Genomic DNA, 16,434 nt, shown 5'->3' with positions numbered 1-16,434 from the left:
TTGATTTCTAATGTTTAACAACCCTTGTTCTGTTTTGTTTTTGATTACACTCATAACAAAAGTATTACGGTAATGATCTAATTTTTATTTTTTTAAAAAAATTTTTTTGAAATGAAAAAAAAATCAAAAAATTTTTTTCGATTAAATTCTAACTTAGTCAGCCCCGTTGTTATTACCTAATCTCCTCAGGGGAGGCACCAATCAGAGATGGAGGAGATAACCCCCCCATCTCCCCCCCATCAGAGATTAGGTATAGTAATTTAATCTGAAATTCTAATTACTGACTTTTCCTTATATATCATAAATATTATAAAATATCCAAAAAGTGGGAAGAAATAATTCATAATTAAAATTTTTGTCCGGATAAAAAAAAATGTCCGGATAAAAAAACCACCCTATCAGTTAAATGTGGAAACAACAATAAAAAAATTTAACAATGAAAAAACCACACCTCTATCATCCCAATATTGCTCATTGATTGCTAAAACATTTTCACTTCTCAATGCATTCCCTCTTTTCTCTTCTTGATAGATATAGCTTTCAAAAGGCAACGAATGCAAATAAAAAGGATGTTCCTCATAAGTTACTTGTTGGGCAAGAGTTAGCATTCGCAAATGTCAATCAAACGATATGTATTCTTTTCTTCTTCTTTAATCATCTTCTCAAATCTTTTGTTCGACAAAGATTTTTCTGAAGAATTATACGGTGCATATTATATCTTGTCCTCAAATTTTTATCTCAACTTTTTTTTTTGAAATTTATTTTTACGTTTTTGATTTGTGAAAAGGAAAAAAACAAAAACAAATTAAATAGACTTCTTGATATTTTTGTTTTTCAGAATTCTTTCGAAAATAATTATGTAATTTTTATATTCAAAAAATTATTTAAATTTTTTATAATTTTTGGACCCAGATCAAAGACTTGCTGTATGTGAAGCGAATATTTCATACCGAACGTTTTAAGCCACAGCATAAGCATTCCACATTCATATATTTTAATTTTATATTGTTTTCAACATTTTCAATTTAATTTTTGACCTTTTTTTCTCATTTCACTGTTTTTGTATAAAACACGATTTTTTTAATAAACAAGTGTTTGTGTCAAATTTTATTAAAATGAAAAAAATATATTAAGTCTCATTTATCGTTTATTTGTATTAAGCATTGAAATGAAAAGGAACTTTTCAAGAATTTTAACTGAAAAGCAAGTATATATCATTTTTTTGTGTTTCATATTACCAAACAATCACGATAAATAATCATTTAAACATACAAGAATCGTTTTATTTTAATAATGTTTATTTATCATTTCAATAAATTTCAAAACAAATTCATATTTGTCTTTAAAATCGTGTTTTTTGAAAAAATGTATGAAATGAGAAAAAGTGTTAAAAAAACAAGTTGAGAAAGTTTAAAACAAGTTCAACTTATAAAAAAGAAACGAAGTATTTTGATATGAAAGTTTATAACTTCTAATAAAAAACATTCACTTGAAAAGCAGCAAGTCAATGATCAAAACATAAAATCTTTATAATCCTCGATCTTTTTGTGAAACATGAAATTATCAAAAAATATTTCTGAATAATTAGATGATTATATAACAAACAGTTCTGGTTATTTTGTATTGTAAACAAGCTTGTGTGTAGCTGCTGACAAGGCAAAAAGAAAAGGGCCTTGACAAAGAAAAAAGGTCAAGATAAAATCATAGCCCAATATTTTTCGAAATTTCTCATAGTGAATATGTTGTGATAAATAGGTTTTATGTAGAATGCAAGAAAGTGATTGAAATAAAAAATTCATTCAAAATTTTGGATGATATTTTTTGCTTTATGATTTTTGTTCTATTCAGAGTTTCCGAATAAATTTTTCATTTTTTTTCCTAATCATTTTTAAACAAGAATGTTTGACTTGTTGTGATATGAAAGTGGAAAAAGTTTTCAACTGATCGTTGTCTTTTTCATAAAAGATTGAATTTTGTCCCATTTGTTTTAGTGATGAATAATTGAACCTCCACTCAAAATAATAGCTAACAAACGATAAAATGTTTATCATATAGGAAATAAATCGGAGAGTTCAATCGATAGATTTTTGTGAACAAACAATGAAAAAATTCATTTTCATGGTGCAAAATATTATTCTTCAGGCATATTCATTAAAAAATTATGCACTTTTCGTTGACTTTTTAATTTCAAAAGACACAATAAAAATGTCACCATTTTTTCATATTTTTTGATCACAAAAAGCAAATAATAAGTGTATGGTTTTTCAATGAAATAGTTTGAAGTTACATATTTTCCCCCATATGGGTTATTCTTTTCGAAAAGATGCAAATGTTTCATATCTGGGTTTTGAAAAATTCAACCTTATTTGATAATTTTTGGAAATAAATCCATCAAATATTTTTGCAATGAACATATTCTCGAATCACATGAGTCTCATTATTTTGACTTGCAAAATAATAAAGAGTGATAGAATTGTAACTAAAAATTTTCAAATAAGGTTGATTATTACAAAACCCAGATATTAAACATTTGCATCTTTTCATCAAGAATAACCCATATATGGCTAAATTTTTTTAAAAGTTCCTTTTGTTTAATTATCAAATAAAGCTGAAATTTCATATTTCGATCAAATTTCTGTTCCCACTCACCAAATTTCGCTATTTTGAAAATTAAATCATTGCAATGTCATTATTCTCATTTAAGAAAAGTTTCGTTAGTGGGAACAGAAATTTGATAAAAATATGAACTTTTTGTTTAATGTGAAAATCGAACGAAAGGAACTTATCAAATAAAAAATTAGACATATATGTCTTGGAAATTTGTGTTAATTGAAGAAATAATTGGGTTTGGTGAAGAAATATAACTGTCAAGGGTAATTGAAAGTGTACTCCATTATTAACACTAACAATATCTTATTATCTGATTCTGGAGTCATTTTTAACCAATGAATTATTATATAACTTTTCCATCTCAAAAAACCATTCACTTTCAAATGATAAATCTTGAAGACCTGAATCATTATTGATTTTGATTCAAAAATATATTTTTGATGTTTTATAAAGAAAATTACAAAACAATATCGAGAATTTGTTCTTTTCATGAAAAAAAAAGTATTTTTTTTTGAAAAAATACTAATTGCTTTATCATAATGTGAATTGCATTCTGTTAATGACGTATTCCAAAGATTGATTTGAAAAAAATGATCAATGGATGAAAAGATATTGAAAGAATTTTAAGTATTTTTGAATTGAAAATTTAAAAAGGAATCATTTATAAAAAAACATTGCATATTTATGTTGCGTGTTTCATAAAATATAATTTATCTCTTTCGTTAAAGTCCAACATCATTTATCTGCTAATGCCTTTTTTTCGTTTTTCGCAAAATTCCAACACCGAAATTAATTATAAACATTTTTCACATTTTGCTTCACTTTCAAAATGTATCTGCTAAAAATGCAAATTTTTATTTGAAAATAAACAATCATCATGTGATCTCAAAAAATGATGAATGTTTATCAACCATTTTTCTTTATCAATGTGCTCAATCATATTGATCTTCACAAACAAAATATTTCATATTCTAATATTTCAGAACATATCCTTAAATATTTCACGAATGAACATAATTTAAAAAAAATTAATTATATCGATCTTAAGTATTATTTAATTTTATCGAACAGAAAAGTTGATTAGCCAGGATGAGTATGCATCTATTTCTTTTCGCATGTTTGCTCCTTGCCGGGAAATTAATGTTGCATGATGCCACACAAGAATATTTTTTCGAAAGCCAACATACTCGCTTTATTTCTCAATTGCATAATAACCCTGTTTATTCGAATGGAGACAATTCAAACGATGCACATTTTCAGACAAACAGAGAATTAAAAAATGAAGAAAAGAGGAACACCTTTTGCGAAACCAAAGGATTGCAGCAAGTTGGGTCAACAGCAATTAATACATTTTTGAGATTATTCAACACTTCAGCTGAACTGAAAAATGTGGCGATTGAACGTTCTTCCTCACAATTTTTGCTAATAACGGAAAAGTCGATGGTAATGCTGGATTCCTGCATTTCCCACCAAAAATCATCATCTCCGTTTTATTTGCAAAGTGGGTCAATATGCCTCACAAACATGAGTTTGATCCCCCAAAAGAATATTAACCCTTCCAGCCTCGTATTTTCATCTGATGATTCGAATACATTGGATTTGAGAAATTCCATGCTTTCGGATCTGGATATTTCTTCATCAGACAATTTTCTTGTTTCATGAAAGAGCCACAGCGAACAGATCAATGACTGTTCCTTCAGGAACATGTCTGTGAAATCTTCCAAGAAAAGTGATTATTACATGGAGCATTCATGTTTTCGAAGTTCGATGGAGAACTGCCTCATTTGTTCATGTGTGAATGTTTTTGAAGGAGGGATTTCAAGTGGGTCATATTCTTCACATGAATTCTTCTGCAAAAACACAACAATAAACTTCGGGAAAAGAGAAATGAATGATCTTGAAAGAAAACAATGAATGGACACAACAGATTGTCAGTCTTTTTCGTTGTGTGAATGGATTGATTGCACAGCACCAAAAGGAGGGGCCCTTTTTGTTCATGACAATGAAAATGCTTTTCTCACTGTTGAAAATTGTTCTTTCGAAAGATGCATTTCTTCGACAAGAGGTGGAGCAATATATGCTTTGAAAATCGCAGAATGCATTGTTCTTCATTCATTATTTACTCAATGCTCAGCACAAGTCGCCTCGGACTTTGGAGGAGGAGGAATTATGGCAGAGTTTGTGTATGTGCAATCAATGGTTAATGATTGTTCTTTTCAAAACTGTTTTTCAGGAAATGACGGAGGAGCAATTGATCTGCGTCCAACAAAAACTCTGAGGCAGAAGAAATGCATTATTAATTCATTTTTTATGAAATGTTGTGCACTTAACTTTTCAAATTCTTGGGGAGGAGCAATTGAACATTGGAATTGCACTGATCAAGTTGCTATTTCGAATTGTCTCTTTTGTCATTGTTATTCAATGTGTGGAGGAGGCGCTATCGGGATGTTAATTAACACAAATAATGATGGAATTTTGCTTTTCTTCTGTTTTTTTCACAATAACACGTGCGAAGAAGCTGGGCATGATATTTTTCTTCGAAGTTCAGCAGCAAACAACATTGATCCAAGTTGCTATTCAACAAGGCAAACGACAAGGAGAGTTAGTGTATATACGTCTTCAATTGTTGACAAAAGTGAATGGCTTCGAAATGATTTTGGAAGAATTAGGTTTGTCTCTTCAGTTCAAACGCAGCCGAATGCCAAAGACACAAGTGTGTGCGGATTAAACGAATCTCATCCATGAAGCACAATCAGCCATTGTTTTACCCAACTTATTCCTGAATATGTGACTGATATCGAAATACTCACAGGAACAATATTCGAAACAAATAGTTTTAATTGTGGAACAGACAGTTTTACTGTTTATGGCCAAAGTAATTTAAGCTCAACGATACAAACAGAACTAGAGGCATTGGGCTTATCTCTTTTTTCAGTCTCAACAGGCATCTTGTCTGTCAGAGACTTTGATCTTGTGCACAACTCGGAACATGCAAATAACCGTGGGTCAAGGCTGTTTGAGATTACAGGAGCAGGAGAGATGAAGATGAGCTATCTGAACATATCTGTTGGGAGCGGACAATCAACAGAAACAACATTTTCGACAGAATTGATAAACATTCAGAATGGGATGTTGCAGATGGAACATGTGAACTGGGCAAAGACAATTTCCACAAATTCATTGTTTTCGCTTTCTTCGACAAATGAGATTTCATTGACACTTTCCGAGTGTGCCTTTGATGGAATTGAGAGAACAACGAGCGGAGCAGCAGTGATGTCGTTTTCGAATGACAAGGCCAACATTGATGTGAATTCGAGCACTTTTGAAGGATGTATAAGCAGAACATCAACTGATGGGGGATCGATGATGCTACGTGTTGGAGAAGCAAATGAAGTGAAAGTGAAAGGTGGATCTTTCGATAAATGCTATTGTTCAGCAACAGATGGTCTTGGGGGAGGAATCCTTCTTCAATTATTGAATGAAAATCCCAATTTCCTTATATCCTCTTCTTTTGGAACAAACACAGCCAAGTGGGGAAGAGACATTTTTGTTATTTCCCCAAATCTGGAAAAAACAACAAAGTCACAAAAAATCACATGCGTTACGACATCATCAGATTCTGCTGACAAAGTCCGAGGATACGACAATGGAAATACGAGTGCAGCCATTCCTCTGTGCATCTATCTTCTTCCCACCCCAGAAGAAATACAAGTGAGTAACACTGAGGCATCATATCATTCTCGTTGTAGAATTGTTCAATTCCCATGTTTGACCTTGAAGCACTCCCTCACACGTTTTACAGGTGAAAAGAAAGTTGTTGTGAATGGAATGATTTTGATGAGTGATGAATTAGCCTTTGCTGATCAGAAGCATGAAATCAGAGGAAATGATGATCAAAGTGGTTGGACAGTCTCCGATTCAAGTGAAACATCCAATTCAACATCGATAACAGCAAGTGTTGAAACAGAATTATCAAAACTAATCTTCTCTCTTCCTTCTTCTCTCTCATCACACTCCACTTTTATTTCTTCTTCTTCACAACTGACTTTGTCTCATTGCTCTCTTTCTCTTCAGATGCGTTCATCAGAAATGGAATTTCTATTCTTATCTTTTGAGTCTGGATCATTATCTATTGATTCGTTTTTGGCTTCTTCAATCACCTTGAGCAATTATCCATTGATCTCGTTGTCTGGAAGTGGAATTAAGGCTGAGTTAATGAGCACCAAATGGTTGAACATGACGAACTGCAATTTCACAGAAATCGAAAGAACATCTGGAAGTGGAGGATGTGTGAGCATCGATAATGGTAACAACGAAAATACAAACACACAAATAAATATTGAAGAATGTTTATTTGACGGATGTTCTGTGCAGACTGATGAAAGCAGAGGAGGAGCCATCGATGCTCAGTTGAAAGGGAATATTCAAATAAATATTATTTCGTGCACATTCACAGAATGCACAGCACCAACAGAAGAAAGGAAGATTGGCTTTGGTGGAGGGATGGCATTGAAGTTAATTGATGATGATTCTTCGTTTGTGATCTCATCTCCTATTTTTGAGGCAGACAAGCCAAATGTTGCAAAATATGGAAATGATCTTTTTGTGGAAGCATTGAACTTGACGAAGAGCATCACAAACGCCTCTCTTCCATTTGTATCTGAGCATCTGTCCAATTTTTCCTTGGATTCTATGAGAGGTTTTGATGGAAATGATTCAACGAATGCCATTCCACTGGTCAATTTCTGGCGAGCGATTGGGTCAGAGATATTTATTGGGGGTGCAGGAAGAGACATGGGTGCGTGTGGATTCTCAGATTATCCTTGTCTTTCAATTGATTATTGTTTGGATCGATTGCCTGAAGGAAATGAAAGGATCATTAACATCATTGGAAAAGGAATTCTTCAGAAAAGTGTAAATCTCAGTGATATATCAATAAAATCGAATGACGGTGAAACTTGCTCTTTGGAATGTCAGTTTTCGCTTGAAGGAGCAGAAGCAGCAATGATGATTTCTGGAATTACAAAATTGGAATTAATTAACTTTGTGATTCCTTCTTCATTCATGAGTGGAGTCTATTATTTGATGCATGTTGGCTCAAGCGAGGGATTGCTGAATCTGAAAGACTGTTCATTCACAAAAAATGAAGAGAGTGGAGAAGAAGAAATTACTGATTTTGGATTGATCAAAGCAGATGAAGGGACAGTTCAATTGGGATTTGTAACATTGCAGTCACTCTGCTTTTCACAGGATGTTATTTCTGTGTTATCTTCAACGATTTTGAACATTAAGAACTTGACAATGAAGAATGTTGAGCTGGATGGAGCAAGCGGATTGAGGATATTAAAGAGTTCAAGAAGAGAGAAAAACGAAGCTGAACAAGATATAATTATTGAGTGGAGTTCATTCGAAGAAGTCACTCAAAACATAACAAGTGATATTCCCATCATTCGAAATAACAATGATGATCCTTTGAAAATGGTTATAAGAAACACAACGATGAAGAAGTGTGGAGGGTTGAAGTGTGGAAAAGGAGGGGCAATGTTTGCCCTGTTGAATGAGGGAGGAAACTTTGATTGCTCATTTTGCACGATATCTGAGTGCTTCTGCTCGAGCACAGGAAGAGGCGGGTGGCTGTTTCTGGAGTGCACCTCGACAGCTGAGCAGCCTCTGAACTTTGTGTTGTCGAATATCACATTCAGGGACTACTCTGCGTTCAGAGGGAGAGATGTGTATGTTCGATGCCACTCAATTGAAACACAGATTGTTGATGGGCAATTCTTGCTGGATTTCAGATTGCCATTTGTGAAGGATCTGGCGATGTGGGGATGTGAAACAGACTCTTTTGTGGGGGAAGAAGATCTTCTCCTGAGGGTTGTGAAATACCAGAGCGAGACGATATTTGTGTCTTCAGCAACAGGTAACCACACAGATAGCAAGCAATGTGGAGAGTCAAGTATTCCATGTCACTCATTGAGTGAGGGAGTGATGCACATTATTCCATCTCTGTACTCTCAGCTGTTGATCTTGGGGCAAACAATTATTGTTGGGAAATGTGAAGCAAAGGATGTGATCATCCGCTCACTTCAATCTCATTCAGCCGCTTTGGTGTATCTGAACTCAGCAATAACAAACGAGGGAAATCTCATTGCAACCTCAGAGAATGTTCGGATTGAGAGATTGAAATTCAATTTTGTTCAGTCATTTTTGTATTCAGGCAATTCTATCATTCATGGAATGAATGGTCAGCTCTCTCTTTCATTTGTTGGTTTTTCTTCGATTGGAGAATCAGAAAACATTGAAGCTGTTGTTCTCAATTCAACATTGTTGAACATCGAAAATGGAATTCTTCATGTTGATAACTGCTCAGTATCAATGCTTTCATTCAAGAAATCATTGTTTCTGTTTTGTGGAGATGAGATTTCATTGATGAATGTGAGACTGAAACAAATTGAATCGGCAACAAACGTGTTTGAGATTGGCAATTGTGGAAGAATTGCATTGAATGGAGTATCTGCGGATGGAGTGAATCTGTCTGAAGGTTGCATCATTGCGATTCATGGATCCACTTCAGGAATAGTTTCAATTGGAATCTCCTCATTCAACAACTGTTCAAGGAATTCAGAAGGCGCTTCTGTTCTCTCAGCTTCATCAACCTCTGCTCATTTCGAGTTTTCAAACTGTTCTTGCACAAATTGCAATTCTCTGTCTGACAAAGGAAGTGTTGTTGAGGTGCATGATATGAAGGATGTTTCAATGGATTCTTGTCGATTTTTTGGAATGCTTGCAAAAGAAAGTGAAACTGAGGATATGAATACAATAACAGATATCTGTCAATGGAATGGGTCTCTTATTCATTCATCAAATTCTTCGTTAGTGATGAAGGATGTGATTATTTCGAATTCTTCATTAGGCGGATTATCCATATCTTCTGGTAATATGACAATTGAGAAAAAAGAATTCATCAATAATGAGCCATTCATTGAAAAATACACTTCTCTTTGTAGAAACATCATTTGTTCAGATTCTGCGTCACTGACCATTTCGAGCTTGAAGGGAGGAGATGGACTGATGCCCAATTCTTCTCTTTGAATCTTGAATGATGGATGTGATTTGAGAGGGATAGCAGGAGAAAGTTCATCGCCTTTCTTCATTCCCCAACTGGAAGATGTTTCTGTGAATGAAAATGGAGGCAACATTGGAATTAAATTCAAGGGATCTCTGTTTGTGCCATGTGATTTGTCATTCAAACTTGTGTATAAAACAGGGGATGTGGAGTTGGTTGAGACATATCACTTTGAGGAAGACAGTTTCATATCAGAAACTGAGCTGATTGGAAGAATTCCATCAGAAAATATTTCATTGGCTTCAGATGAAACAGAGGAATATGTGATGATTTCGTTTGGAAAGCAATTGGCCGCAAGTTCTCCGCTGATTCTGAAGAACAAAACAGAACCAAAGGCAAAAGGAGATGATAAAGTTGTTGAAGGAGGAAAAGAAGGAAAATCTAATTGGTTGTTTTTTGTGGTTGTATGTGCAGTTTTCATTGTATTGTTGGTAATTATTTCAATTTTCACAATTTTTCGATGGAGGAAGCAAAAGAAGAAGCGAAAAAATACAGGAGATTATTGATGATAATATTAGAAAAGATCCGAAGGCGTTTGAGATGGTGACGATGGAAATGTCACCAGTGGAGCAGTGGAGGAGAGCTGAGAGAGAGACAGAGAAGAAGAATGAAGAGAGGATGAAGAAGAGGGTGTTTGAGAAAAGCTTGGGACACTCAGAGTCATCTGAGCATCTTCTGTCTGAGAGTGGCTCAACCGAATATATATTGGGAAGAGATTCAGACAAGATTCCAGAGTGGATGCTGGAGAAGGTTGATGATGAGGAGGAAACAAGGAAGAGAACTCCATCACCATCAATTTCTTCCACGTCAACAACTGATTCAGATTCAACATTTGTTCGGGGAGAAGAACTGTGCCCCACCACCTCGTCGATGTCGAATCTGGTGGATGCTATGGCCTGTTCATCTCCTCATGAGAAGCTGATTGTGGATCTGAGGGATTCGCTGTTCATGTTGCTTCATGGAAGGAACGAGAAGAAGGAGATGGCGATAGGCACTCTGCAGGAGAGAGAGCTGACAGCTGCACAGGTCTTGTTCTGGGTGGTGAATGGAGCACTGCACTTATTTGATGAAATGGAAAATCCACTTTCATCCTTAGAAAACCTGAGTCCACACATTGTGCTGTTTTCCGAGCACATGGTGATCTGCATTGTTATGCATTCAGACTTCTCATCTTCAGACTCAGATTCATCCTCCATCTCATCATCAACCGTCGTGACATCTGCAACTGATGATAATGATGAGGATGACTCTCTGCCTTCATCAGCGTTTGAGGATGAGGATGATTTCAAAAAAGAGTGCCTGAGGTGGAAAGCGCCAGAGCTGCTGATCAACAAGAAGATGGGAGCGACAAAGGAGTCAGTGGTATTCTCGATTGGGATAATGCTGTGGGAGTGTTTGACGCTTCATGTTCCGTTTGGAGAGTATGAGGCAGTGATTGCAGGGGAGAAGATTGTGAACGGGGAGAGGCCGAGGCTGGAGCTGGTAGAGGAATCAGATCTGTTTGGGGTGATGCAGAGCTGTCTTTCGGCAAAGGCTGATGGACGACCCACGCTGATGGAGCTGAAACGAACATTTTTTGGGAAGTTTCCGGCTGAGGCGATGGTAATGACGATGACAGATGCGATGTGCTGTAAGGAGTCAGAGGAGTCGGAAGAGTTGGAAGAGTCAGGGAGAAGGGCAGGCAAACAAGGGACAGTCGCCCTTCTACAACGAGCATAAGTGACAAAACGAAAAAGTGATGGGCCAACAGAACAGAGGCAAAGACGATTAATTAAGCTTAGAAGAGATTTTATTGTTTTTGTTGTTCTTCATTTTTGTATATTTTTTGTTTTTGCATTTGTATTTGTATTTTTTTCAATTAATAGTCAATTTCTCTGAATTTTCCGTTTTCTTCACTTTTTGTTCGATTTCACTTTTATACTATTGTTGTTTGTACCATTTGCGTTGTTTGAAATGTTTTGATTATATGTTCTTTTGCAACACCATTTTTGCTGGAGAAGGATCAAAGCAGAATTTTGTGGAGCTTTGCTTCCACACATCTGCTGATCAATTGTTTTATAATTTCATTCATTCACTTATTCATTCCATTTTATAACTCCCATTTGATTTTTGGTTGAACATGTTTTTCGTTCATCTTCTGTCTTTGAGGCGAGAAGACCAAGCCAGGAGCATTGGAAAATGCTTCTTGACAAGCGATCTTGATTCCTTTTGAAAGAAAGTGATCTTCATTAATTTTTACAAGTCGGTCAATCCTCTTCTCCAGAGACTTAATTATCTTTCATTCATTCATTCATTGATTCATTTCACATTTTATATTCATCACCTGTTGTATTATTGAGCTTGCCAATTGGATTGAAAAGATCGAAAACAAAGCAATCGAAAACACCGAATTGCATTTCTTTTATCATTGATGAGTGTTTTTTCAAAAGCTGAAACTTTAAAATTGAATTAGAAAATCAGAAATCCTCATTTACCAACAAGATCCACTTCTTTAATATGGATACTCAAACAACATTTTGACTCACTCAAGATTTGTTTTTTCTCGTTCAGTTTCCTCTGTTGTTTTCAAAAAGAAACAATGTTTCTCGCATTATGCATTTGATATTTCTTTTATCACAACCAAAAACATTGAACATCAACAATCTTCAAATACACTTTTTGAAAGTTGGTTCAAAAATAATAATCATCTCCATTCTCCAATTTAATTGCAAAAGTCTCAGTCATCATTGCTCCTGCCTTTGCTCTGGGCAGAACTTTGATGTTTCATGAAAGTGAAGAAAGTTGCAATTCAAAAGACTAATCACCCACATTGTGGTTGAATGACTTATGTTGAAAGATTTTGCAAAAAAGGATGGAAAGATTCATCGAACAAATGAAAATGGTTTCATAGAGAAGTTTGGATTTCTTTTGGATTGGACTGGAAAAGCTATTCAGGATATTCTTCACAAACAATTTCATTTGAACAAAACAATCAAAATGATATATTTCATCACATCAATCAAACTTCCAAAAATCTTTGAGAAAGATTTCTCGGATGAAGGACTCAATCAACTGTGACTGTCCTTCAGATTCATTTCTTTGCCTCTCTTCCACTTATTTGTCATTCTTTTTTGCATCACAATCCAACTCGTTTTTTTTCTGTGAGTTGATAATTTTTCAACTTCTCCAATAAACAGTGAATCTAATAATCGATTCACAAATATTGAATGATGTCTTTTTTCTTTCTTTTTTGAAAAAAATATGAAAGCAATGGATTCTCGATTCAGAGCAACATGGAAAACGCATCAAAAAGATCTTCACTTTGCTGATCAAAAGAAAACTCAGATTGCCCATTAAAAAAAAAACAAAAAAAATAGTTATATCTTTTCGATTTATTTTATGAAACATAACTTTTTCAGAAAACAAACATTAAAGGTGGGCAACAAACAATTACAACTATTAATTGGCAAATTTTTGATTTCGAAAGAAAAAAGTTGGTTTTCTCCAGCTTCATTTGTTTCAATGTTATCCCCAAGTTTCCATTCATGAATTGTGGTTCGACAACTCCAACAAAAAGAATGTGGAACATTCACACAGCAGAGAATGTCACAAACAACAACTGGCTTCCAATCGTTGATCAGAAGGTGATCGTTGCCAATAGAGGTTCAGACATATGCATGTGGCATTCCTCAAAAAACACAAATGAACAAAATGCCTAATGATGATATCACCAAAGAAGAAGAAGAAGAAAAAGAAAAAGAAGAAGAATAAAAAGAAGAGGAACACAAAGAAAATAATGACCAAGAAGGAAAAAATACATATATAATGACATTTGTTGTGGAGGTGCACATGAAAACAATGATAGCTTCGACGAAGGCGATGAAGAAGAAGACGAAGTTCTTATCGAGATATCATATGTTGGATATATTCTATCAGAAGATGTTCTCAACATTACAACCTCATTTTCTGCTCCAGCAGACAATGCTTTGACAATATAGTCCAAAGACAAGGGTAAAGTGTCTTTTTATAAATTCTTTTCATTTCCAATTGCAGTGAAAATATCGGGCCCATTCTCATCGTCTTGCTCTGCAAAGAGGAGATTGGCCATTTCAACAGCATGCCCGATTTCTTTCGTTTGGAAAGGATACGGATAGAAACATCTTCACATTATATAGATAAATACAAAATACACACATGCTGATATTTTCATTAAAAATTTAAATTGTTGCATTTCGTTTGTCTTCCGATTTCCAAAAATAAACAGAATGAATTTCATCGCTCGCAATGTTTTTCCAGTGATTGATGTTAGCATGTGAAATAATACAATTGATTCTGCAGGATAGATTCATTCGCCAATCTCTCATCTTTCCAAGGATAATCTCGTTCAAAGAAAACAATTTGATCATTGAATCCATAACAAATAAAGAAAAATCGAAAAAGCGTTGTTTTTCTCCATATTCGCTTGGCCAGAATGTCAACAAAAGAAAAAACAGTATGAGCACACATATTTTATTTGATTGATTTGAGACTTTATTTTTAAACTATTTCTTCTATTCGATCATATGCGAATTCAATGTGAATGGCCGAAATATTATTGCTTTCTTGAACAAATTTTTTTTAAAAAAAAAGAAAATAATGCAGGAAATAAACAACACAAAAATATTCAATAGCTTGCAATTGTTATTGCAAGTGAATATTTGCTTATTGCATTTTTTCTTTGTTTTTATTGAAGAATTGTTTGACGAGCTTGGAGATTGCGATGAGGAAGATCAGAAACAGAAAATTGAAGAAATGAAGGGGATAATTGATGGAATGAATAAAGAAGAGATTAAATCCGTTTTCACAAAAGAACTGTTCGACAAAATTCTAAAAATGATAGATGAAAAGAAAATTTCAATGGAAAATGCAATTCTGTTGTTGAAACACATTGGATATTGCACCAGGCTGAAGAGAATTTTTATTCAAAGCTTTGGGAAATCTTCTTTGAACGAAAGAATTGAGAAGATGATTGTTGAAGAGAAAAAGAAGGAAAGAATGAAAGCTTCTTGTTGATCTTTGCGAATGCTATCATTTGTTTAACTACCGGGTTTATTGGAAATTACTTGGTATTTGTGTTCCCTGTATTCTGAAAGCAATATTGAAGAAAGAGGAAAATGAAGAAACTCAAAAGGAAAAGGAAATTTCTTTGTTGGCTTTGAGTTGCATTGAGTCGCTTAATGTGTGAATATTTCTTTTTCCTTTTTGATATTTTTGGTTTTTTCCTAATTTCCAAGGTGTAAAAAATGAGCTGTATTTGAATAAAATCAAAGAAATAATCCAATATCACCAGAAATGTGGCAATCTCACACATCTTGCGTATCAGTCTGCTTGGCAGTTTTTGATTTTTAGATTTTCCCAGAACAAAAGCCTGGAACAAGTGATTGTGAACGAGCTGCATTTTGGAAGAGAGGCAAGAAGAGAAATTGAAGATCTGTCAAAGAGTGTGGATTGGAAGAGAAAAGAAGAAAGAAGAAAAGAAACGGAAGAAGCACTTGTTATCAGGAGATGGTTCAGGGTTATTGATTATTACCTTTCCTCGTGCAAATTGTGGAACAAAGAACTTATTGGGCTTATAGGGAGCATGATTCGAGTGTATCGATTATCAAATAATAATGACAGATACATGTACGATGGATACATTTATTCATTCAAAGAAGCGGTAGAAAATGGAAGAGTGAAAATTGATAGCTTGTTGAAAGATGGAGCCATTGATGCTATTTTGGAGGAGATTCAGCAACAAACACTGGATGACGAAATTATAGGGAATTTTTTGCATTTATACACTTTTATTTCAGAAAGACTAAAAGACGAGGAGATAGATGAAAAGGAAGATGAGGAGAATAATGGAATTGAAAAAAAAGAGGACGATGAAATAGAAGAGGAGGAGGAGAAGAAGAAGGATAAAGATGAAAAAATGGAAGAAGAAGAAGAAGAAAAAGATGATGAAACGAAAGAAGAAGAGGATGAAATGGAAAAAACGAAAAGAAAAGAAGAAAATGAAATGAAAAGAAAGAAAAGAAAGGCAACCAAAAGGAAAGTTTTTGAAAAGATGGAAGAAGAGGGATACTTAGATACCATTGCAAGCTTTCATGAAGTTTTTTATTTTCTCAACGATAAATTTTATGAAGATTTATCGTTGGATGTTTCTGATTATTTTGCGAATGTCTGAAGAAATTGTGCGTTTCATATTTTGTAGTTCAAAAATGAAATATTTTTTTTCCCATTGGTTAATGATTCTTCAAAACTTTGGATATGTATTCTTTATTAAATTGAAAAAAAGTTTTTTAATCGATTATCTAATAATTTTCCAGATTGTTCTGTAAATGTTTGAGGAAATGAGATGTTATTTATTCTGTAAATCAAAAATATTATGTATTTTTCTTTCAGCTTCATATCACGATTCGGCAAGCATAAAATGAGTTTTACAGCTTTATTTTTCATCATTTCACAAAATCTAAAAAACAAACATTCATTTGAACCTAATTTCAAAAGCCATTTTTTTAAAAAATTTTGAAATGGAGCAAAAAATTAAAAAGAAAAAGAAAAGAAAAGAAAAGAAAAAGAAAAGAAACAAAGAAAAAGAAGAAGGTGATATAGAAGAAAAAGAAGAAGAAAAAGAAGAAGAAGAGGAAGATAATGGACAAGATATAATAAATTTATAATTTTATTTGTTGAGGAGG

General features: G+C 33.9%; 3 protein-coding genes across 3 annotated transcripts; 2 read left to right on the top strand and 1 right to left on the bottom strand.

The window, feature by feature from the left end:
• Positions 1-5,074: 5,074 nt before the first annotated feature.
• Positions 5,075-9,702, top strand: MONOS_13200 (uncharacterized protein; the record flags this gene model as incomplete). The annotated part of the gene is made up of 2 exons (XM_067865884.1): positions 5,075-5,279; positions 5,546-9,702. 2 exons carry the CDS (start codon positions 5,075-5,077, stop codon positions 9,700-9,702), a joined length of 4,362 nt encoding a protein of 1,453 aa, XP_067732352.1.
• Positions 9,703-9,902: 200 nt separating this feature from the next.
• Positions 9,903-10,157, bottom strand: MONOS_13199 (uncharacterized protein; the record flags this gene model as incomplete). Its single annotated transcript, XM_067865881.1, has 1 exon — positions 9,903-10,157. The coding sequence occupies one exon, from the start codon at positions 10,155-10,157 to the stop codon at positions 9,903-9,905; it is 255 nt and encodes an 84-aa protein (XP_067732351.1).
• A 134-nt stretch (positions 10,158-10,291) lies between these two features.
• MONOS_13198 (uncharacterized protein) lies at positions 10,292-11,455 on the top strand (the record flags this gene model as incomplete). Its single annotated transcript, XM_067865880.1, has 1 exon — positions 10,292-11,455. The coding sequence occupies one exon, from the start codon at positions 10,292-10,294 to the stop codon at positions 11,453-11,455; it is 1,164 nt and encodes a 387-aa protein (XP_067732350.1).
• Positions 11,456-16,434: the final 4,979 nt, after the last annotated feature.

Source organism: Monocercomonoides exilis (genome assembly GCF_001643675.1).
Source record: "Monocercomonoides exilis strain PA203 chromosome Unknown scaffold9-1957334, whole genome shotgun sequence".
NCBI lineage: Eukaryota > Preaxostyla > Oxymonadida > Polymastigidae > Monocercomonoides > Monocercomonoides exilis.
Note: the sequence above shows the minus strand (reverse complement) of the source record. Positions and strands in the feature narration are given on the sequence as shown.